Source organism: Accipiter gentilis, chromosome 22 (assembly GCF_929443795.1).
Source record: "Accipiter gentilis chromosome 22, bAccGen1.1, whole genome shotgun sequence".
NCBI classification, from domain to species: Eukaryota; Metazoa; Chordata; class Aves; order Accipitriformes; family Accipitridae; genus Astur; species Astur gentilis.
The window spans coordinates 4022886-4048345 of NC_064901.1; the positions used below are offsets into that span (position 1 = coordinate 4022886).

At 39.9% G+C, this 25460-nt stretch overlaps 1 protein-coding gene across 1 annotated transcript in view; it reads right to left on the minus strand.

The window, feature by feature from the left end:
- Positions 1-3626: 3626 nt before the first annotated feature.
- Positions 3627-25460, minus strand: part of LIN52 (lin-52 DREAM MuvB core complex component) — a 48137-nt gene continuing 26303 nt past the window's right edge. Inside the window, exon 6 of the mRNA XM_049825645.1 lies at positions 3627-6940. Coding sequence (XP_049681602.1) covers positions 6885-6940 — 56 coding nt within the window. The 3' untranslated portion in view covers positions 3627-6884. The remainder of the gene's footprint in view (positions 6941-25460) is intronic.

Here is a 25460-nt window from a genome sequence, read left to right on the forward strand (position 1 = left end):
TCGTCTCCAGCGGTACACAGCAGAGTACTCCGCGCTTCCACGCAGAAATGCACCATCAAAACCAAGTATTTGATTGCAAAGATTTGCCTTAAGTCTCTGCTAAGGCGCGCTGGGGGCTACCCTTAGAGAAATGCAGCACCTGGCATGTGCTTTTTTCCCCTGTGAGGCCATGTTGTGGGTCTGCCTCAGAGTTCAGGCTGGGAAGGAGCATGGGTGTAAACAAGACCCTGTCAGTTCCTGTAGAAGGGAACACGTGCTGGGTCTCACAAGACAGGTTCCTAAAGATGCCCACAAAATTATTAAGAACACGAGAACTTTCAGAAGTTGTGAGGCGAGTAGGAGACCCCAGCTCCAACTCCCTGATCAAAACAAGGCAAAGACAGACACATACTCACCCTAACTTTTAACCTGACACTTTCTTGAGAAACCATCATCAACCAAGTATTTTCCAGCAAAACATTTTCCCTAATTTTTGACATCAAGCTCATTGTGAGCAAAATATCTCAGCTGATCCCGTTAAGGATAGTCAGGGCCTGCAGATCTCTTTGCCTCCTGTGCAGCTGATTACAAACCAATCTCTCCTGCAAATCAGGGCTCACCCTGATCCCTCCGGCAAGGAGCCTCACCAGCAGAAGTGATTTGTCCCCATTGTACATGCGCTATTGGGCTTCAGCGCACTAAGCAGGGGGAGAAGCCTAAGACAGGGTGACAAACTGATCCACGTAGAGTACAAGAGAAAGACAGGCGCGGGTGATTACCCTGAAAGGCAAATTAAGATAAACAATATACATACATATGAATAAATAAATTAAAACTAGCTAGAACTACTAAGTTACTTTAACATAGGGAAAGGAAAACAAAAGAACGGCCACAGAACCAGGCAGCCTGAGTGTCCGTGCCCACTTGGGTCACTTTGCTGGTGTCCTGTCCCTCATTCTCATGTAGCTGGTGGGCCCTCTTCCTGTCTTTTCGTACACAACCTGCTGTGTTTTGGGCTATTGTAGAAAGTGGAAGATGGCCAATGGCAAATTTCTGATACTTCAGAATTAGCTTTAAAATTCTGTGATTACGAGGAAAGTTGTTAGATGTGCCCGGTATTTTGGGGAGGGGAATCCTCCCTGGCATCCAAGTGTCTGCAAACACAAAATTTAATTACCCTATATTATTACGCCTACTCATCAGCTATTGGCCACAGAGCCAGCCTTTCAAGTGATACAGAACCAAGTCAAGTACTTTGTCCCCCCAGAGATCTGGTCAATAAATAAGGTGCAAGGTCATTCTTATTACCCATTTTTTCAACTAGCAATTAAGTAAGGGCTTTCAAGCTCAGCCCTCTTCCTCTTTTCTGTTCCTTACTGAGGTGTCTATAACAGAGACAGGCAGGGAGCATTCTGGCTTCACTGGTCACTGATCTGTATTATAGGAATCAGCAGGCAGGCCAGAGGTCAACCACACAAACCCAACAAGAAAACGCCTGTTCTGTACACGCATCAGCTGCCTGGAGTCAGTCATCCTGCTCAAAGGGACATGACGGAAAAGGTCAAGTCTAAAAATCGGCAATTTCAGTGGATGATAAAGTCAAAATGTGAAGAGATCCTACCATGCTTAAAATCTTGCACAATCTAAATAAAAATGGCATTATTGCACATATTCTATGCGGAATGTGAATTGCACTCTATAGAAACTGGGTCAGTACATAATTCTCTGGCCACTTGAGCTTTTTAAGTATCTTTATGCAGACTTCAAATGATTGGCCACAATTGACTTCAGGATTTTGCATTTCACGTCCTCCTGAAAGAAGCTCAAAGCACTGATGTAAGGATTGGCTTGCAGAGATAACACATCTCTAGAATAGCTTTGATTCCAAGAATCACAGTATTACATAAAACCAAAAGGATCCAGTCTTTTTTGTTTCCTTTTCCCTTTCCTTTTCCTTGATTTTCTTTTTCTCTCCTGTATTTCTTTTTTTTTTTTTTTTCTTTTCTTGCCTTTTAAAAATACCAAGGTTCATCTCTTATCAGGGCAATGCATATTTGGCACCACACACAATACTTTTGAAAGTATGCGGCACACTGGCTGATGTATATGCTGGGAAGTAGGAACCGCGGGTTTTGATATTTCTGTGGTGGGAAGTTTTTACTATAGTGATTACAGGAATCTGTTTACAACATTGCATTTCTTGTTCTAATCACTTTCATTCAGTTCAGAGTTTGTTGGTCCATGGGAAGTTTTTGTCCAACTGTGATTTTGCTGGGCTGAAGATACAGAGAGGACCTCCTGGAAAATTGTCTTTCAATGAATTATCCTTTCTACTAAGGGCTGATTATTTAATGACTTTCAAAAAAGTCATTAAGTGTCAGTACAGAATGGCATATGAAAATGGGGGTACAACACTAAGAAGTGAGGGTTATTTTCATGTTATATTAAGCCTGCATGCCATGTTCAGATAGTTCACTCAAAGATGTGATGCATTTCCGCACTACGAGTACCCTTGTTGCCTGGGGTTCTTCCTTAGGAGGAATTCAGAGTAAATGTGAGGATGCCTGAAATGTCTATCAAGATGATATCTCTGGTGTTTTCAATCACTGCCCACTTTAGGAGAGCATATGTAACAGTCTGTGGATTTTCTGCAACAGTAATTTTCAAGTTGTCTTATTCTTTGATTGCGTATGTCAAAAAATTGGTATCAGTTCAGAAGTATTACAGAAATGTTTATGCAATGTTACTGAACTTGTGGTAGGAGTCCAGAATTTCAGACCGTATGACAAAGACCTACTTTATCTTTTTTACGTACTGCATAGGCTGACGATGGAATTACCCAGTATCAATTCCTCAACATGAAATGGTTGGCATGACTGTCGTCATGATTTGGAAAAAGTGTTGTTTGCCTAAGACAAGTTACTGTGGGTGAAGATGAAGTGGATGAGATGCATGCACAGACCGCAAATATAAGTGATGATCCTGTTCTTAGAGATACTCAAAACAGGATTTAGCCCATGATGATGTGGGAGAAAATAGCAGAGGAACAAAATGCAAGCTGTAATTAAGACTTACACGCCTCCACAGTATGCTTGCACTCTGAATGCTCTGCAATTTTGATTATGCCATCTTGGGCTGTAATAGACGACAGACAATTGAACATTGCGAACATAAGGAAGGTGAACATAACCATGGAACCAAAAACATAGCAGGAGCTGAAAAATCATGAGTAGTGCACAGACATCAAAGAACAAAAAGCCCCAAACAACTGTTTCTGACAATAAAAGAAATTAAAGGTTCGAAATGGAATTATAAGCAGGTTTAAAACAAACAATGACTTCCACCCAGCCCCACCCCACCCTCGCCTTTTTTTTTTTTTTTTTTTTTAAAACTTTTCTTTGCATAACTGAATTATGGAACTCGCTGTCCAGGGGCATTTTAGAGGCCAGAAGTACAGACAGATTAGGACAAAGACAAATTTATGGAGGGTAAGGTCTGCTGTGGACGAGATTCAACTAAAACAGATTGCTGAATGCTGTGTAAGTTACCCTAAAGCAAAATCACTCTGTGTAAGCCTTTTGTTTATATCCTTCCCTATCCTTCTACAACTGTTTATAATCAAAGAGAAGATTACAGATAAGATGGGCTTGTGATTTGACTTGTAATAGCACTTTACATTATTATGTAACATAAAAATCAGTAAAATAAACCACAATAAGGTTCAAACATTACCTCCAAGTTGCATTAGTCAATTTTCACTAATCTGTTACTTCTAGATGACTTGTTGAGGGAAATACAAAGCAAAGTTGAGAAGTGTGGGTTATAGCATTGGTCCAACATTGTTAATTTCATAATGGCAAAACACTGACTTAAATGGAATATTATACTCTTCAATTGCCAGTGCTACTAGACTTTTATTTTGATAATCATTAGCATAACAAACAAGGATTTTTTTTCTCTGGATTAAACAACAAAGCATTTGACACTCCAAGACTGAAGTGAATAGCCTTTACAACTGAATATATCTAACACTGGCATTTAAAAGGAACTAAATACATATTCGGTTTATTTCCAAGAACCTCACAGTAACATTTAACATACCAACACATGAAAACACTTTATAAAACAATGCATTAGCTTAATTGATATTACCAAATCTTGATTTTCTTATATTCTTCATTCCCATCTTTAATTTATCAAAACTTTTTTGTTGTTTCAAAATACAGAAGGTTATTAGTAACAAAAAGTCACCCGGATTTTCTTGTATAGATAAGATACTGCCGGGATGTCAGGAAGGACATCACTGAAGGAAAAATAATGGGTTCAAAAGGGTGTGAAAACCTTTAGTACCATTTGGATATTGCCAAATATTTATTTACTGATGGGAATGGAGCAGCCCTAGGCCAAACCCTGTGGTGGCATGCAGAAGTGTGAAGAAGAGCCTGAGGAAGAGTATTGCCTAGGTGGCTAAGTAAAAGCTTTTGCATCTCAGAGGGCTATTTTGGAAACCCAGACGAATCTCTGAACTTTGCATTTGTTTATTATCAAACCACAAAGCAGTAGCAGACAGATTACAATTCTCTGGCTAACACAAAAGTACATATAAATATTACCAATAAAAAAATACATCACTGACTCATCTCTACAGATGACAAGTACAAAGCCAATAAATATCACAACTCTAAAGCATACATTACTGACTGCCCTATAGAAGATAAGTATTGCATAAGGTAAAAGGGGGGTTTTGTTTGGTTGTTTTTTTTAACACATATGTTACTAAAAACTACCTAAAGTTCGAAATTCCTTACTGAACATAACAGAAAATATACATATACTTCCATGCCAGGCTTTCATATCTTCTCCTATATTCCTCCTTTCAGATCTCAATTCCTTAATGTGTTGGGCCAACAAACCTCTATAAAATGCACAAACTTGTATTGGTGATACAGACGAAGTATCCCATTATGTCATATATGTGTATATATATTATATATATAGTATACAAACTTAAAGTTGCATTCAAAATGTGTAATATAATACCTCAAGCTACATCAACATCAGTTTGTACCAGCAGGTTTTTTCTCAGTCTCTGAATTATCGCTTTCAGCTTCTCTTCACATTCATCTGTCTTAACTCTCATATTCTCAAGGGATGGAGTTCCTGTTAAGCTCAGCCCTGCATAAACTGTGAAGTACAGAAATAAATCCATTAAGTTTAAGATCAGACTCCTGACATTCCTAAATATTCAGTATTTGTGCAGGGTCTTTCCGGGATGTGGGATTTAACTGCTTAAGCTTAGTTAACAGGAGCTGTCCAAAACAAGCCTAGTTCTGACTGGTAATAACCAAGACCACAGACTGCAAACCAAAAGGCCACCAGCATTTTAGTAAAAATTCAGATAAGTCTATTTGATTAAAAGATCTCCTCCTGTATTGCACATGCACCTAAAAAGAGTCTCCTCTCTCTGCAAAGACAGAAAAAGACAACGCTCTAGGGACAGCCTGTTACATGTACTATTTCCAAGTAATTTCTCCTCTCACATGTGACTTCAGCCTGGGAAACATCAAGTTTTGAAAAGCCTGCATGCTAAAAAAACCATTTCTAAATAGAGAAAACAACCCTGCCCTTCAAACAATGTTTCAATATTATGTTGTACCCTAAAAAGAACATATTTACTGATGCTTAAAATGTTGTTTTCTAGGAAAAGAAAAGAGGATGAAATGAAAAAAAATATTCTCTAAATAAAATAAGAAGTCTGAACATGCTTCTTACCTCTTCTCAAGGGTGAACATGCAGAAGTGCATTAACAGAAGGAAAAGGCATTAAACTGTAAGATGAATAGAGCCCAAAACTGTGCTGAAAGAGACCAGGTCACACAAAATTCTGTCTTAAAAATTCTGGTTTTGTAGGGGAAGAAAATTTTGAGGTTGCTGGTTTTGTAAGTAATTAAAAATACCACAAAATGTTATTTTCAGAAATGTTAAGATTTTGTAAAAGCATACCATCCTCACAACGTGGCTAACAACCTGTTGCCCCTTCTTGGGGTGCTAACTGAAAATATTACCACTTTTCAACTTGATAACTTTCTTCGGTTTCTAGCTCTGTAAGAAGCAGAGAATTGCAGTGGACTGACAAAGCTGCTTCTTTGTGTACTGGCCGAAGTTTCTGTAGGGATATTTTCCTTCATGATACAGTAACACCTCCTACTCCCTATGGTCTGCCAGTCTCAATTTCACTAAAGAACCGTTCAGAGTGAGATGAAGCTCCTGGTACGCCAAAGGTCTGGAGGTCCTCCACGGAGTACCAGACATTCTTCTCTGAAGGCAGTGAGTAACTGGAATCTAATGCACAGACTGCACTCAGCTTCTACGCTAAAAGCATATGCTCCTGCTGAACCAGTGCTATTGGTCAATCCGCACTCCAAACTCTGCTCAAATCTTTTAGCACATGAGTTGCACATAGGAAATCAATGCTTCTAAGACAAAAGACACACAAAAAAGTCAAAGCCTCATCATGCGCACTGGCCAGTGTCAGATTTGCTGTGTACTGCAAACTCGTGCTGCCACTGAGAGCAACCGAATAAGGACACTATGGTTGTTCACTTTTGAGTAGCTGATTAAAACAGGTAACTTTGTCACAGCACGTCAGGGCTGAGTCCTCCTGTTGGACACCTTATGGTCCGATGAAGTCCAAATTCCAACAGAACCAATTGCAATCCTTATGACCTGTGTATGCAGTATGTCTCCCCAGTGAAGAGATGCGCTGTGGAAGCAAAAAGAGATGTTTGCTTCTGAAGGTCGAGAACAAGAGCTTTGTACTTCTTAGAAGTTCTGGGGTTCATCTGGATCCGCAGTACATAAAATGATCTAGTTGGGGTATTTTTGTCCAAACTCCAGATGTGGCAGCTACTTTTTGGGTTTCTCTAGGATGTTCAGGAATTTCCCTCGAGTCATTTCTCTAGCTGAAATCACAAGGGAGAAAAAAGAGATTAATATTTTTTAAAAAGCCAAACCCAAACAATTGTATAATTTACAGATTTTAAGCATAGGATAAGAAATTAATTTAGTTTTGTTCTTATACCAACAGTGAGTAAGGCTTATTTAATTTATTTTTTTAAGTGGAAAATAAATAAAACTGCATTTCAGCTTGAATTCCTGATATCCTAGAAATGCAGGCAGGGCCTGGAATCTTCTAAACTCAGCAATAATTCCCACAGGCTGTCTCATTACATACAATCTATGCTTTCTATTCCTAGTGCGTTATGCTCTTGCAGCATCTCCTTTTCTCTGTACTATCCATCTCCAAATGGTGTAATCCAGATCTCCATCACTCTATCTCAGAGCAATTGTTCTGGAATGTTATAATCCGTCACAGATTATGGAACTCTCTCTTTCTCCATTTCAGGATTATTGGTCCCTGGATGCTATGATCTTCAACAGAAATTAGACAGCATTTTCTCTCTCTCAGCAGTGTCAGTCCCTGGATGCTGTAATATAATGGGGTTTATATTCCTTCAATGCAGTTCATCTATGGATGGTGTAATAAAGTAAAGTTTATAGAGCTTTGGTCTTCTCTCTCTCTCTGCATTGTCAGTCCTTCGATGTTTAATACAGCAAGGCAAGGTTTATATGTCTCTCTCTCACTCTTGGCACCATCAATCTCTGGTAGCTGTATTACAGCAGGGTTTACACAGCCACTTTTCTGCACAAGACATTTCTGACTTGTGAGCCCATAAGCTCACAAACTGGCAGAGCAACCCTAATACTATCTTTGTCTTGCAATAACAATACAATGCATCAAAGACAACACGATTAGCGATTGAGTCCTGGAGAATGACAACCTTCCCACCAGTGCTTCCCTTCATTTCTTTTAAATAAAGGTGTAAGCTTTGTGCTGGACTGGCAGGCATCAAAACATGGAGGTTTTTATTCACAGGATTGATGAAAGCATGTATGTTTCCCACAGCTAGCCTAGAGAGATTCTGGAAGGAGATCGGGAATTCATTTTCTGTTTTATCCATTCAATTGCTGACCTCTCTACTGAGAGGAGTAACAGAAATGAAAATTAGCATAAAAACTTGAGGTGGGCTTGTTGCTGATGTTGGGTTTTCCTTTGGTATTACTGAATATCTGTTAGAATAGAACTAAAATGTAATAAAAATGTTCAGCTTAAAATACTCAGTACGCACCCTCAGTTAAAGACATTTTGTTATTCCTTACCTAAAGGTTAGAATTTGTGCCTTAAAGCCTCTTCTTTATATTATAACATTTTAATTTGTCTACCCAAAATTGTACCACAAGGTACTGTCATCAACAAGATCCCTGTAAAACAATTAGTGGTGTTATGAACTGTCTGATATTCATAGGCTGCAAAGTCCACTGCTGTGAGTGGAACATGCCTCAGACTGGCTGCAGATTCAAGCAGATCACTGCATTATTCTCTTGGTTCATGCCTGCAGCTGTGAGTTATATCATCTGGGATCCATTCCCAACTCTCCTTCTGATTCACAGCATGAACTACCACAAAAGTACTGGTTTGTACTCTACTTTCCCATCCGCAAGATAGCTTATATCTTTTAAGTGCTATTTGAACACAAATAGAAGGTGCTGCAGAAGGGCAGAGTGGATTGTTATTTTGTCCAGAAGTAAGTTGTTATGCACAAAGAACACGATTCAATAAAAATGCAAGTTTTTAAAAATTTCAGCTAGGAATACATTTTCAGCACCAGTTGTTTGACACTTCCCTGCCTTGCACCATCAACAGTGCATGGTTTTAAAATGCTCTTAACGGAGAAAGCACAAAGCCAAACTGTAGTTGATAGAGTGGAAAGTTTTCCGGAGTCCCATATAGGAGATATACGAATGCATGACAATTCTGTTCCCCCAAAGAGGGCTGCACCCTATAAATCACGCAGAGAGCATAGACTCCTTCTGTGCGCTGAGTGAAATTACTGTGGGTTGGGGGTTGCTCCAGAGCACGTGCCCTCCTGTTCACTTGTCATCGGAGATGTTAACATTTCTGATTAATTCACAGACCTCTCATTTTATTCTTCATTCCTTTATCCTTGCTATCCTGTTCTGCTGCAGCTTAAAGATTCTTACCGACCTGCTACAATAATCACCGCCCGCTTCCCCCCCCAACCTGGTGAAATTGTTTAGTGATGCCAACCGCGCTTTTAATTTGCAAGACATCAGACACAGAGGTAATTTATACCAACATCTGTTCATTTCTGACTTCTGAAACAAACTCGCACATGCTGCTACAAAATCCCATTAGGAGCAGGAGACAGCCTTCTGCTATTCTGTATTCCTCTTCTCCTCACATACTCAGGCTTGCATCAGGTTTATATTTAAAGATATCATGCCAAACTGAAAAAAAAGGACCTCACATCTTTGTAAATGTATGAAAATGGCCAGGAAATAACATCCTCATATCACAAAAAAATGACAGCCAAACTAAGGGCAAGTTTCCACAAACATAACAATCTTGTTTCCCTTGCTTCAGCTGCTTCTCTTATCTGCCCAAGAACCACAGTTCAATGTATTCCTGGTAAACACAGGCCAAATATATATTACATGGTACTGCGTTCAAACGTCTTGGCTACTCCTTCCCCTTTGTTCCTCTTTAATCTGCACTGGAGTATGATTTGAGCTTGGGTTTTGCACAGAAAAGCCTCTCATATTAAACTGACTCCTCTACCCAGTATTGCTTCTGATAAATGAATTCTTAATAATGGGAATATCATTTCCAATGGGGCCTTTTGGATCTTGCTGGAGTGAGGGAAGAGCTTGTGAACGAAGAAATCATCACCCACATTCTAAATATGATTGCAGTCTAAGAGAGATCGTAAAACCTGCCTTAAGCAACCACCCAAGGGACCAGCAGAAGCCAGTTGCGTAGTAGATAGAGGTGGATTTTTTAATTAAAAGGTTGGACAAAACTCTAGTGAAAACCTTGGGGATTTTTTCTTTCAAATGGTTGCTTAAACCACGGTCTTCAAGTGAAGAGACGGCTTGAGTGCAGGTTTGCATTGTACCAGCAAGCAGACACTACAGAGGCTGTGCAGTATGAAAGAGAAATATGAATCTCCATGTCAAGTGACGATTTACAACCTTGCCTACGCTGTGCTTCTACTACAATAGAAAAATCAACAATGGATATGATCACAATAGCTTGGATACAAATTAACCTCACCTACTAGAGAGGAGGAAGAGGATACTGAAGACCATAGAAAAAACACTTTAAGATGTTAACAGCACTGGTTACAATGGAAGTTGAGTTCTTGAATAGACTCTTTCAGAGAAATGTATTGAAAAATGGTATCAGGCTGTTATAATTAACAGAGAATGCTGTACTGAATGAACTAAGTTTCCTGCCTGGCAAAATCTGCCAAGCAGATCTCAAGAACAGGTATTGGGTAGGAAAGGCTGGGGCTGAAAGAAGGAGACATTTCTACTTGATAGGGGAGTAGAATAAGGTTTAATATAATCTCCTCTTTAGAACTTCAATCCCTCAATCCCGCATTTAGCCTTGTTGCCTGGGGCTCCTTTCCTACTACGATTGTCCCCAAGCTGCCTCTCCACAGTAAATTTTGTGGTTGCTGGTTGAAAAGATTCAGTAGTACAGATTGATTTCCTACAAGTGAGGAGATGAGGGATTACCAAAAGCAGTCCTGGTTAACAAGATTGGGTGCAGAATCTCCTGCTAGAGCAGCCCACTCTGCCAGTGCTTTGCATCCTTTCACTATGACATATGGGTTTCATTACACAAAGATTTTCCTGATTTTAACTTGGAGGCGATTACATTGGAAACTCAGAGCTATCTTTACATCTGTAGCAATTTAAAGGTTAAGTAACTTTTAATCAAATGACAAAGACTCATAATGTTTTTTCCTCGATTGAAAATGAAAACTGCTGTTCTGGATAGTCCTTCCGGTGACAATTTAATTAGAAAAAACCACTGCCCTGGAGATTGGGATCCAGCCTGATTGCTCCCCATAAAAACCCTTCTCACACATAGGACAGCACAGGACATACTGTGTCATAAGGTCTGGATAGCCAGGAAATAATGGAAGGATTTACTGCTATAAAATCAGCAACGAAAACAGTGATTTACACTTATATAAGCAACATACATATGTACACGCTTTCTTAACGTAATATACACTTAAATGCAAAAGTGCAACACACTTGGTAATAAAGTCTATGTAAAAGATGTACGTGACAAACTGTATTTATCATACATTTATCATGATCATCATACCTTCTGCTGCTTACTACTTCTGGGCTTACCTAAAACTCTCAAAACAAAGCCTGTGAGCATCTTCAGATCACAAATATTTTAAAATGAAGTCACCTGCTAAAGAAGCACTTCTCTGCCTCTCCCCCAGATGTACAATTTACAGGGCAAATTTGATTGTGCTCTTCCTCTGACCTGAAAATTGTAGCCATGTTGAAATCTGAAGGCCTTGCTACTTAAAAAACCTGGAAATACAATTAATGCCCTGTGAACATAACATGTTTTTAGCCCTGAAACGTCTTGTAGTATCACACTTTCAATGCTACATTCTTGACTACAAAAAGGTTCTTTTAGGCACTGTCATACTTTGTTAGCTTATCAGTTATTCCTCCCATTCAGTTGTATTTATGGTAACTAAAGAACTTGTTTTTCAACATGGAAGGATTCCTTTAAAGTACTAATCATGCACTCTCAAGCTACTGCTGTGTCTTAGGACTCCACAGAAAACAAAACTAAAAGGGTTTATTTCTGATGAACTATCAGTGGAAATTACCAGTTCAGGGCAAAGAACATGAATTGCAGAGAGACAGCAGAACACTACTCTGGTTTTTAACCCCTCTATCACAAGGGTCTGTTGCATCAGAAATTACTTCTTTTGTCCTGAGACACAATGTTAGGATAAGAAGACACAACCATTCTTTTTCTTAGTTGGTAGGACTTAAAAAAGACCTAGAGGAATCTGCCTGTGCACAACTGTGGGAGTCTTGTTTGAGCGGACTTGTGAAAGCCAATGGCAAAGCCACATCTTTTGGCTGGGGTCAACTAGTATTGTATTTGGAAGGGGAATAAAAAAAAAAATCAGTCACAGGGGTGGGGGGAGTGAAGGCAAAAAGGCAATCTAAAGCCAGCAAAAATATTTAAGATTGACATTATTACTAAACAGCCCTCAAAGAAAAAAGAGGCTTATGTCAGGCAAGACCAACAGAATATTACTACCCAGCCAACATAATCTGAACTTCTATCAGAGAGAGATATCTGTATGGACCACTTTCTATCTTGAGACCAGACCCCCAAAAGCCTACCACCACCTGGATGCTTGCTGGCACCAGCTCACTCCTCTTCCTTCATAAAAAGAGCTCCAATTACTCTGCTAACTACATACTTCCTTAATGTAATTGTCAAATGAACTGCTACTTGATGACTGTGGGCCTTCGACAAATACTTATCAGGGAAAGCTACACCAAGCCCAATGTCATGAAGAGCTGGAACTGCCATGTCAGGAGAGCAGTGGTTAGCAAAAGCAGTGTCAGTCACCTTTAGCGAAGGTAGAACTGGCATGTGCAGATACTCAGACCTGTGCTTCAGGAACTGTTACATTTACACTGAAAACCAGTGTAATCATCTAGCACTCCTGAAAGACATTTTTCAGGTAAGAAGACAGAATCAGCATAAACCTCCAGGTGGAATAAGCTTGCATTACTGTGGCATCTTTCAATAATCAATATCAAAGCACTTGCAAAGTTTATCAAGATTCACAATATTCTTGAGACATACAGTGATTTAATTCCCATCTTACAGATGGGGTCACAGCCTCAGTAAGGAGTGATGTACAGATGTATACTAAAGGAGTCAGCAACCATGCTAGAATTCAGGCTCTGAAAGATGAGCTCTGTCAAGTCTTGCTGCAGCATTTTAAAATATTACCACCACCTTTGGTACAAAGCATCACTGTCCTTCCTTTGGTGAATGAGACAGCAGAATCTGCCCTTACTTCAGCTGTAGTTCAGTCTGGCATGACTTGTTTTGAAATGCCAAAGAAGGTGGAGGCTTGCACAAAGCCAGGCTGTGAATCAGAGCAGGTGAGGCACGTGGACCGCTCCTCCCAGTATGCTATGAAAACAGTAATCTCTGACAGAGAAGTGGTAAATAGCTGAGGCTGATAAACTTTTAAACCACTGAAACAGTTTAGTGAGTGTTAGCTAGAGCCTTCAGAATAGGAATCAAATACCTAATGCGTTCCTGAATCATGAAATCCTCATGTGACCTCTTTCCACCTTGTTTTTCTCCACCCATACTAGTGGTGTTTTATTGTATACCTGATAAGAGATCTCAGAGATCCTAGGATTATCCAGACTGGTGATAAGAGATCTGCTGCAGATTAAGATATCCTCAAAAATGTCATTGTTGCTATCAGTAAATACTAAAACTGTATCAGCTCTAAAAAACAATCAGATTCCTTCTCTGCAGAATAATTTACCTTGTTCTCCTAATCAGACTTCCCTACCTTATAAGGCAATACCATTCTGTTTGCACTAAATTGCAAACAATGATGTTCACAGAGCTTCAAATGCAAAAACTACAAACAGTATTTATTCACATACAGATGGACAAAGCCAGTCAATGAAAACAGTCAAAGCAAGGGGCAATGACATCCCTGCCAAAGCCCAGGGAGCTACTAAACTTATGTTCCAGGTCACATATTAAGATGTGCAGATATTTTCTCCTGAGTGATCCCCATATTAAAGGAAACTCCTACAGTACTTCCCACTTCTAGGAGCTGCCTGCAGCCAACATCCTGTGGGGCCAAAGACCTGATCCTTTTGACCCCCAAAGCAGGGAAAGAGTTACATCTTCTCTCTGCGAAGCCAATAAAAACCTCTCTTGATTATAATTTAGATAAGAGCCACTGGATTGAATAATAATGTCTGAAACTCCCCTGGCTGTTTCACCTTGAGACGTCCATCACTGGGTTAAACATGATGCTAATTGCATTTGGATTGATTAATTTCTCTCACTCCTGTCTATTCGAATAATGCTTAACAAAATAATCACAGCACCCAGAGCCAAATCTTCTCCGTCAAAGGAATGAAGCCATCAGAACCAGCAGAGATGAAAGAAATGAAGATGACCCGTAATTACTGCTACGGTGATATCATTACCATATTATAGAAAATGAGTGTACGGCGGGGGAGCGGGGGCTGCGATTATTATTTATTTTTTAATGGAACCTCACATCCCAAGAATACAGATCTGACACAGTGGAGCATACAGAAATACAGAACTAAAAAATTATTGTGCATTAAATTGCAAAATACAGTGAACACTGGGACTGTAGATACATTGAGCATCTTGTACTGTGAGCTGCTATTTATTCACTTCACTATTTTTTCATTGCAATAATGTTTCGTATATGACTAGCACAGAGATCTAACATGCCTACCTTCCCCAAAAGATTCTCAAGTATCTGCAACAGAACTCACCCTTAACCCTGATGCTAAAGCCATTCTCCTTTAATATCATTACAATTCTTACTTTGAATGTTGGCATTCAGATTTTTAAACCACAGGACCCAACTTGATGCTCAAAGATAAGCTAGCATACAAGAAATTTTTATTCTTCAACGCTGATTCCTATCTGAAGGCAGTTATAAATTCCATCACCAGCCGCAGTAGATCACTTTCAACCATTCATTATGCTGGTTCTGTAAAGATATCAAATGAATCAAGTCTGGAAGAATTTAAACTAGGATTTGGGAAAAAAAAACAAACAAAAAAACCCCCAAAAACCCAAACCAAAACCACAACCCTAACATCCAAATGGAAGGCCTTCTGCTCCTTTTATTCTCCAAAATACACTCCCAAAGCCCCTCTCATTTGAGAAACAAATAGCTTGGCAATTGTATAAGATCTTCAGACACCTGTGCACTGCAATTCTAATTGTGGTTTATACAGTTCACTTCTCTCAGTGCTGCTTATGTCTGCCCCCTAGTCTCAGACAGAAGACAAAAAACCCACATACAACTAGCAGCTTAAAATATTTATTCTGGAATAAAGCCAAGGTCAAATACACAAAAAAATTTCACACGCCAAAAATGTCAAGACCTAAGACCAAGCGCTGACTCATGAAGCTAATTAAACACAGGAAAACTACGTTCAAGTATTTTATAAGGCTTAAAGAAATAAATTCAAGTTATGCTTCTAATATTAAAAGCAGTATGAAAGGCAATGTTACATCAAAGTTGAGGATATTTCCAAGTATACCTGAAAGGGACTTCACTAGCCTAAGTTACCACTGGAACAGCTACAGCTTGGGAGAGCTTTGACCACCAAATCCCAGATGTTGGAGGCAAATAACAGGAGAGAAATGGGGCATGTTTTAACAAGAAGCACTCTAAAAGTTTATTTTCTACCTGCTTGTACCAAAAGGAAAATAATCTCTTCCTGGCTTCCCAACCCCTGCAGCAGACCAAGAGTTCTCGATGATTTAGGTTTTCTCACCACAGCATCTCAAAGAGGAATCTTCTTTATCAAGCAACGTGGAGAAATGAGATCAAAACTGTTTGCTCAAGAACTCTTGAGCATAAAACACGTGAAAAAGCTAGGTGGAGAGGTCTGCACTGAATATATGCACGCAGTCAGGTATGAAAGGTTTCTGGAAGTGAACAGAACCTTCCCAGAAGGCACGCAGGCAGAAGCACTGCCCAAGCTCCCACAAAACAGTGCACCATGATGTGGTGCCCCTGCCTACACTGGGGAGCAGGTATTTAGCATTTGGAGGCAAAGCAGGTGAACCTTGAAAGTAACCATTTTTTCAAGTTTTATCAGTGGCCAGGGCACGCAGGCCATGGCAAAATCTGAGCCCAGGAGCCAATAGGAACAAAGGGATTAAGAGTCATTAGGAGTAGAGAGAATTACATATTTACAGTACAGTTACTGAAAAATAATCGTGTAATGATTATGTAAGTCCCTATACTTCTTTTGGCTAATAATGTTGGGATACAAGCTGTATGGTTATGCAAGCCAGGGCGCACAAATCCAATCAGAAGACATCAAGGCATGTTTACAGGGAGGCTTTCAGCTCTGGATCAAGAACAGTACGGCTTCCTTGACCTCTAAAAGGCAGAAACAAGTCCCCGTCAGTAGGTTAGCTAATGGCTTGAGCTGTGAAGCAGAACTGAATTTTTAAGTTTAACTTCTATCAACAAACTTCATGGGAAGAGATATCTGAATGAAAGAAGCTCATACTTTGGTAGTCTGTATTTATTTGTCCAGAGGTATGTCTTTAAAAGGCAGACTAAATTTTTAAAATTGTGTTTAATCCCAAGATTCCTTATTGAAACATTTTTCCATGTGGATGACTGCAGCCCTTGACACAACAATGCATTATCAATATTGAAGGTCTCTATGAAAAGAAGATTCACGCTTTTTATGACTGAACAATATTATTTGATTTGCACATTAAGTAAACCAAGATTCCTTTTGCCATTAGTACAACTATACAACATATTAAATTACATAGAGGACTTCCATAATTTCCAAAAATCCAAGTAAAAAGTCTGTATAAGCAAATACAAGTAAATGATTGAAATCTCAGTGTTTCAAGGCCAATGGCTTAACCTTAGTTAAACCATAATTACGGAAGAGCAACAATATGCAGTTTGTGGGCTGCAGAAGAAAACCTTCACAATTGCCTCCATCATTTTATTCTTTTCTCCACATGAATCAAAGGCACTTTCTTGAATTACTACCCTTAGCCCGATCTTCATCCTTCCCAGTATATTCACTGCTTGCTTTAGTCCAGCTTTTTCAGTTATAATACTGACTAGTTTCATGCACTCCGTCCGCCACAATCCTCTTCTCCTGGCAACAATGCCCTCAGCTGAGGAATATTTGAAAGTCGAGAAGAGGGTTCAGGGAATTCAAAACCATCTTTACCAACTCCAAGTTGGTCACAAAACATCTGAGGAAATGCACTGATTTAGAAATGTTACAGTTTTTACAGCATCCAAATGCACTAGAGTCAAGTTCAAATTAATAGAGAAAAAACGTGTATTTGGAAGAGTTAAAAATCACGGGAAAATTGTTGTTACTCACAGAAACTACTGCTAGTTTTAATCTGACCTACTTGGTAACAAAATTGTAATACACTTAGGGCTGTTTGGAACAGATATTAAAATATAAACAATGCAGGCTCTGCTAGAATAATTACAATCTAGCTGTTAATGAGCTCAAAGGCAACTAGGTAAGGCCCAGTTGTAAAAGCAGATGTAGAAGACGCACCCAAAAATAAACCCTCCCAGGCACATGAAGAAATGTGAGAACATTTTTCATAAACACCCTCAAACTTCTAGTAGCAATGGGTTTTGAAGAAAAGCTTAAAGACATGATTCAAATACAAGAAATACAGAGGTATCAGAGTCTACAGATATCTCCTGAGAGCAACGGTCAGAAGTGTTTTGGGGTTGTGTGGTGGGGTTTTGATAGTGGGGAAGGGACCGCAGGGGTGGCTCCTGTGAGAAGCTGCTAGAAGCTTCCCTGGCTCCAAGTCGGACCTGCCTCTGGCCAAGGCCGAGCCCCTCAGCGACAGTGGCAGTGCCTCTGGGATAACAGATTTAAGAAGGGAAACCTGCAGCAGAGAGGGGAGTGGGATGTGAGAGAAAACCCTACACTGACACCAAGGTCAGTGAAGAAGGGAGGAGGTGCACCAGAGGAGGGGATGCCCCTGCAGCCCATGGTGAGACAGCAGGCTGTGCCCCCCTAGCCCATGGAGGGGAACGGGGAAGCAGATGCCCACCTGCAGCCCATGGAGGACCCCACGCCGGAGCAGACGGGTGCCCCTGAAGATGGCTGTCACGCCATGGGAAAACCCACGCTGGAGCAGTCTGTGCCTGAAGGACTGCAGCCCGTGGAAAGGACCCATGCTGCAGCAGTTTGTGAAGAACTTCAGTCTGTGGGAAGAACCCACGCTGGATAATTTCATGGAGGAGTGTCTCCCATGGGAGGGTCCCCATGCTGGAGCAGGGGAAGAGTGTGAGGAGTCCTGCCCCTGAGGCGGAAGAAGCAGCAGAGACGTGTGACAAAGTGACCTCGACCCCCATTCCCCATCTCCCTGCGCCGCTGGCAGGAGGAGGTAGAGAAAATTGGGAGTAAAGTTAAGCCTGGGAAGAAGGGAGGGGTGGGGGAAGGTGTTTTAAGATTTGGTTTTATCTCTCATTATCCTGCTCTGATTTGATTGGTAACAAATTAAATTTTGGGGTTTTTTCCCCGAAGTCTGTTTTGCCCGTGACCACAATTGGTGAGTGATCCCACTCTGTCTCAATCCACGAGCCTTTCATTATATTTTCTCCTCCCCATCCCACCAGGTGGAAGGATTGAGCGAGCAGCCTCATGGTGCTTTGTTGCGGGCTGGGCTTAAACTGTGACAAGAAGAAACTCCAGTTTCTTGAAACCCAGAAGTAAAGCATACTAGTCAACTGTCATTCATAGAAAAACCAAGCAAAACCAAACCAACATTATTTTTTTGCTCCAGAAGCTCTACTGAGAGCAGCCCAGTAAGCTTTAGTACTCTTTTGCTTCCAAAAATCTCTTCATGTTTATTCCTAGTCCACGCATACCACTGGTCTGAAGCCACATCTACCATTACTTTCTTCTCTTATGAAAGCTGAATACAGTCACATAGCTATCTTTTAATGAGCAGACTAGTGTTCTTCATCCATCACTGGAAACGATGAACAGAGACACTGCAGCAAAGCAGATGGCAAACCATCTACAAGACAGCTCAGAAAGTAAAGCACAAGGTAGTGATGACCATGAGGAGTCTCCATAGATTTACTGACTGGTGAGATTGCTCTAAGTGTTGAGGGGCATTGAAGAAACTTTGGAAGTCAGGAGAACCCAGAAGACTCCATGGTTCAGTGATAATGAGACTACCAGACACTATCTGGAGGTAGAGGAATAGAAGAGGTATAAGTAAAAAGAGGATATGAGGGAAAAGTGACGAGTGAAGACAATTTAATCTATGATAAGAGAACAGACCAAATTATAAGCTATACAGTACAATATCATATAAGGAAAATTGTACAGAATCAGAGAATCATTCAGGTTTGACAGGACCTTGGCAGGTCTCCAGTCAACCTTCTGTTCATAACAGACAGGCTGCTCAGGGCTTTAGCCAGTCAAGTCTTAAAAATATCCATGGATGGAGACTGCACAATCTCTCTTGGCAATCCTTCTAATACTTGACTGCTCTGTGCTGAAAAAGTTTTCTCTTTAATCCAGTCAGAAATCTTCTTGCTTCAGTTTATGACCATTGTCTCTTTTCCTCCCACCATGCAGCACTGTGCAGAGCCTGACTTCATCTTCTCAACAACCTCCTCACAGGTACTAGGCAGGCAGCTATCACGTCCCTGTGAAGTCACCTCTTCTCCAAGCTGAACAAGCCCCATTCCCTCAGCCTCTCTTCACAGGGCAAGTGCTCCAGCCCCCTGATCGCCTTCGTGGCCCTCCATTGAACTCTCTCCGGTTTACCAATGTCTTCCTCATGCTGGTGAATGGAGGACACCACTGGATGTGACATTGCAGATGCAGTCTAATGACTGCTGAGTAGAGGTGGACAACCAGCTCCCTTGATCTACAGGCCATGCTCCTACCAACAGATGTATATGCAATCCTACATTCCTTTCCTAAATATTACCTACTTGCTCCATTCCTGTTCAACACTGTCTCCTAGTCTTTAACCTTCCACCTAGCCACTGCTTTGCTTACTGTTCCAGGAAACCCAAGCACCATATTCAAGAGTCAGTGCATTTCATGTCCTGAGACAGTGGAGGAACTGTTTGCTCCTCCAAGTTTTATATGCATACATTACTAAACAGAAATTGTAAGCATTTTTTTAAAATTAACATGCTTTCTATTTTCAAGTAAGCCAGGTACTAGGCATGCAAATCTTGAGGCAACCCAGAGAACTATCTGTTGAAAACCGAATGACAGCTTGGCCTGCTACCCAGAAACATCCATCACCCAGCCCTTTTCTGTTGGGATTTGTGTTGAATGACGTCTTCTGCAGGTTAACAATTAGTTTTTAGCATAAGAGTCCTGTGTCATCGTCGTCATCTCCCCAGGAGAGAGAAACAGGCTGAGTGATTTTTAGATTATATGCTCCGATAAGACAGAGGCTCCTGACTCCCTGTGTGCTTGTGCCATGCAGGCCACCTGCTCTATGGAGCTGCCACGGGGGACATCCTCAAAAAGGTTTAATAATAATGTTCTCTCTAGAGATGTAACTCAGAGCATGCTCTGAATTTACATTCTATATCACTGACTAAAATCTTGCATATAAAATCCAATCAATAGATAGGATCTAAGACTAGTCACTAAAAAAGATTGTAGAAATATTATTTCCTAATAAACAAGAATTTGTCAGGTCTGTAGTCACAAAACCTGTAAATTAACACAGGAATTGATAGAGCAGGGCAGATCAGTGATCCACACAGTCAGGTATCCTGTCTGACCGCATCCAATATCAGGAGCATCACAGGAAAAAAGAAAAAAAACAAAAGCAAGGAACCCCATTATGAAGACATATGGAATGATAGTCTCTGAAAGATTCCTCCTCTTCCTAAGTGCTTGTTTTACATCCTGAAGCAGTTGATATTTCCTACTTTATTTTAGATTTTTATTCTGCTCTAACTAGAAATGTTCTCATCATCCATTTAATTGCCTGATTCCTTTTCAATAGCTGCTAAGTATTTTGTCTAAAAAAAAAAAAAAAAAAAATCCCAGTGTGGCAGAAAGTTCCACATCAAATTATTCATTGGGTAAAAAGCATTCCTTTTTGCTAGTTTTAATCTGACTGGCTTCCATTACTTTTTTCTGAATTCCCCCCTCTTATTCTTGTCAGGGTTGGGAGTCAATAGGAATTTTCAATTTATCTTCTCAATTGTAGAGATGTAAAATAACAACTGCGCTACCTTTCAAAATCAAAGAGATCCACTTTTTCTTCCACATTCTCATGAAGAAATCTCTTGATTTATAAGCAGCTCGCCAGAAGTGAATGGTATATTTCACACTATCTTGAAATTATTCCTACCAAAAGACTGCCTGGAGTGACAGAGTATTTGAAGTTACAGAAGAGAGAATGAGACTTACTTCCTTTCTGGGAAAAGATTATGAAACCTTACACAGAAATATAGGTTGTAAAGTGCAAACAATTATTAAAGTCAAGCAGAAGAGGTGGGAAACAGCACAATAATTCGCTGTGTCTTGAAGACTCACTCAAGCCTGAAGACATACAGGGGTAGAGCAATTCGCTCTGCTTCACCATACTGGGGACTGTGCTTCTACGTGGCTATTCTGGACCATCCCAGGAGCTCAAAGGCTTGAGGGGTACATGCAAAACATGGTTAAATGCTGCCACATTCACCAACTGCACAAAAAGCCCAATTACTTTGTGTAACTACATTCTCCAGCAAGTTCAGATAGATTTGTCACAAAAATTCTGCCAAACAGCAAGTTTTTAGTTCAGAAACATCAAAATCCTATAAAAAAGCCCAACATACAGAATATCAAAACAACTTAGCATAACTATTCTTATCAGTCCAAGTATAAAGAGCTATCAAGTGAAGCTGGCCCAAGTACAGAACCTTGTGTCACAGCCTTCTATCCAACTCAACTTACGGCAATTATTTTGAAACCTACTCTTTACAAACATACCAAAGTGACAAACCTTTGTAAGAAAAAAAACTACATCAGTGTAGTTTAACTAAAACTTTGTGATTACAAATGCATATGAAGATCATACTTAATTAGTTAACTTTCTCAGACTTACCTAACCAGAAGTAACAGCAAATTACAATTACTTTACAACTTCTTGAAAAAAGGATTTTGCTATTTACATACATGACATAAAACATTTAAAGATATTATAGCCCTTCAAGCAGCCTGCAATTTATACAGGAAGTGAAGGTCCAGAGAACAAATTTTACTCTACTTTCTCCCTTCTATTTTATAATAGAAGAAAAAGCAAGGCTGTGACTAATTGTGGCCATGTTTGAACTTCATGTATATCCTCTTCTGTTTCCGATAATAGTTCTGAACGATATTATTTTGGGGTCAGAAAGCATTCTCTCAAATACAACAAGAGTTGTGTTACTTACAGGTAAAGTTTCCTTTGATAGATAAAATTATTGAGCTAGAATGACAGCATGGCCTAGCAGACAGCACTTTAGCCTGCAAATGGAAACCCGGTTTCTAATCCTGATGCAGTCACTCCTGCTATGTGACTTCTCCATCCATCCTTCAGGTTCCGCTACCCATGAATTGGTATATATCTTTTTCTGTCTAGTTCCAAGATTGAGGGAATAGAATTATTATGAAACAAGGAAATCTCATTTTAATCTCATCAACAGTGCTTTAGATCCAAGGTTTAGATCCATGCCAACTAAATTAAGGTTCCAGACTGGAGTGTCCAAGCTGAGAACCTCATATAAATCTACAGAAAGATATAAATGCCTCCAAAACAGCAGTTCAGCTTATTTAAGATCTGACTGCACATACATCTATTGCTGATTTGGAGGATCTAGGTAGGTGTCAAAAGGTAACAGCTGCAGACACTGGTCCCAAACGTCAGGCATACTTTTTGTGGCATTTTCTAGAACTGCTTTCTTAAGTAGTTGGTCAAAAGAGCCTTGAACACTCCTGCAGAACACTTTTTTTATGTCATCAGAGCCCTTCAAGGAATACTCCACAAAGTTTATTCCACACGTATCTGCTGTTAGGACATGTAATGCCAAAGTAGAGGAAGCCAACTTGTTCAACAAAGTGTCAACAAAAAGAGAAAAACAGCCAGGATGCTAGCTTGACAAATGCCTTTAAATAAATAGCAATGCTGATATACATCTTGAATAATTATTCTGATACCCTGAAGTTCTTGTTGTTGATCAAGTACCTCCTCTGCTACATGGTGTACTAACACAGGACAAGTTATTTCTGCCTTAAGGAGCTTAGGAGACACTATATAAATACAGACAGACAATAGAGGTATACAGTTAAATGAGCCAACACTGAAAAGTATCATACTCACAACACATCACCTTAACAGTTACCAAGATTTCTATACATATTGTACAGCAGGTGGAAGGAGAATGAGTTAGCTCCCTGGATGTTTACAGAGTATGCCTCCAAAGTGTGCAGGGAAACCAGCTTTTTGCAGAAAACACAGCAATGTCTCATAGTAATTTGCATTCTTGACAGACTGGAACTGTCTGTTGTCTTTCTGTTACAGCATGAAGTATATTAGATAAAGCACCAAAAAAACCCATGAAGAGAAAGAAAAGTGGTTTGATACAATAACAAAGTGTGTAGAGAAACATATGGAGATCTTGATCGCAGTCAAAATGATGAGCTCATCTTAACAACATTTGTTAAGATCAGAGTAAAAGATTCTGGAAAAGGTGTAATATTGTAAGAACTTGCATAAGAGCTGTGTGCATAGACAGGGAAGGTTTTATTCCATAGATGATAATAGAAAAATGGAAGAAGATTTAGATTATAGCTTGGATGCCTGGACTTACTGGAGAGTCAAGCATTACACTTGGTCACAAGGCTAAACGAGGGACAGAACAGCAGCAGTGTATTTCTGCTGTTACCTGTCTACCCTCTCAAAAGAGGGGTCACAGACAATTTGTTTGGAATAGGAGGAGGAAAGAGTAAAAAGCTCCCGTTTCCACATCTACTCAGGTCCTCAGATATAAAGGAAACAAAGGGGCTGGTAGAAGGCATTTTTAAACTCATAGGTTCTAGAAAGGCAGCAATGTTCGTTAGCTCACAGTGTGGTCTAAATACTCTGAAATGTGTATCTTACTAATTTATAATCACAATACAGAACAATATATAAACAATACGAGGCAAACAAAGCCATGCTACATAGTTCTGACATGGGCATTCATGCTAACTCCACATGATAGTTGTTTCATATACATAAATTTTATCATTTCTTTCAAATTATTTGGCTGCTCAGAAGTAATAAAATACTACCTTCCATGAGTACAGTAATGCTTGTACATTGATACAATGTTTCTGTATTGTACAGAAATTATATTAAACAGCATATTTACTGAAAAGAAAGAATAAAGATAAATACAGAAAAGATGGGAAACAAAGTACCACACAACTGACGTTCTTTTCACGCATAGTGAAGATGTTTTGCTTCTCAGCTTTGTTGCAATACCCAGTTACCATTTGAATCATTACACTACATCTACATCCCACTGTCCTCATAATTTAATTAGAAGGCAAGTGATACCAACTCTAAATATCATCAATCTTTCCTCCTCCCAGTGACCCACGTGCAAAGGGCCTATAAACTCCTACTGTCACCAGCCTAAGAAATGCCCTTCACTGGGACAGATGCTGCCACTGGCTTGAAGAACTTGTGCTGTCTCTGGGAATCCAGCGGCAGGTCTGAGCTAGTGAGTGCTTCAGGACTACTCAAAAGGATGAGTGTTTAACATTGCCTTTGGTGCTGAGCTTATTGAAAGATCACTGCTTATTTGCCCACATGACACAAATACCAAGACAAGCAGATGGACAGACAAACAACATAAGTCAGGAAAGAAAAGACTACTAATAGGGCTTGCCGAAATGCTACATGTTTAAAGGAACACTTTGAAATCCTGAAAATGGATTTTGTTGCAGGGTGCAGCACACCAGCCTTACAGTCCTTTCTTGTTAATCCATGCATGTGTTGGCTTTTGTTTTACACACTAGGCTGGGGGCACTCAAAATCCTCATTAGGAATTGATCTGCAGCTATGCATCAGAGAAAAGGGAAGAATACAGCCTGTAGGATTTCAGATTTCAGTTAAGGCACTGCTTAGCAAGAAGAAAGAGCAGTGGGTACATTTTCAATGCCATCTGCTGGATAAGATGGACAACTTTATTAAAGGTGAGAAACCACCGTTTTCCATCTATCACCATCAACATATACCAACAGTTCCCTCCTCTTCATACTTTACCTAAACAGAGATCAAAATTGAAGTTGTCTTAATAAGCACATCTTATTCCCCACACTCTGTCAATGTATCCAACAAAGCAAATAAGCCAATAGTTATGAAAACGTTTGGATGCATAAAAATGACTGCATGTTACTCCTGCTGAGAATTCAGGGGTTCTGACAGTGGAAAATATCTTAAATTAGATCGATGAGAAGAGCCTGATGCCTAGGTTGCAAAACGTATTTCTGCACTGGGCCCATCTCGTCTCTGATCCTAGAACAGCTAATACTTCTTTCTGAAGACAGCAACGAAAAAGTCACAATACAAGAAGATTTTTTCCTCTTCCTGAAGAGTATTTTTCCCACTGGAAAGACCAACAACCAGCAATGTTCACTCAGGTAAAGGAGTAGAAACCAACTTGTATGTCACAATAAAATGGAACAGACCACTACTCTGAAGAGACAGGTAACTTC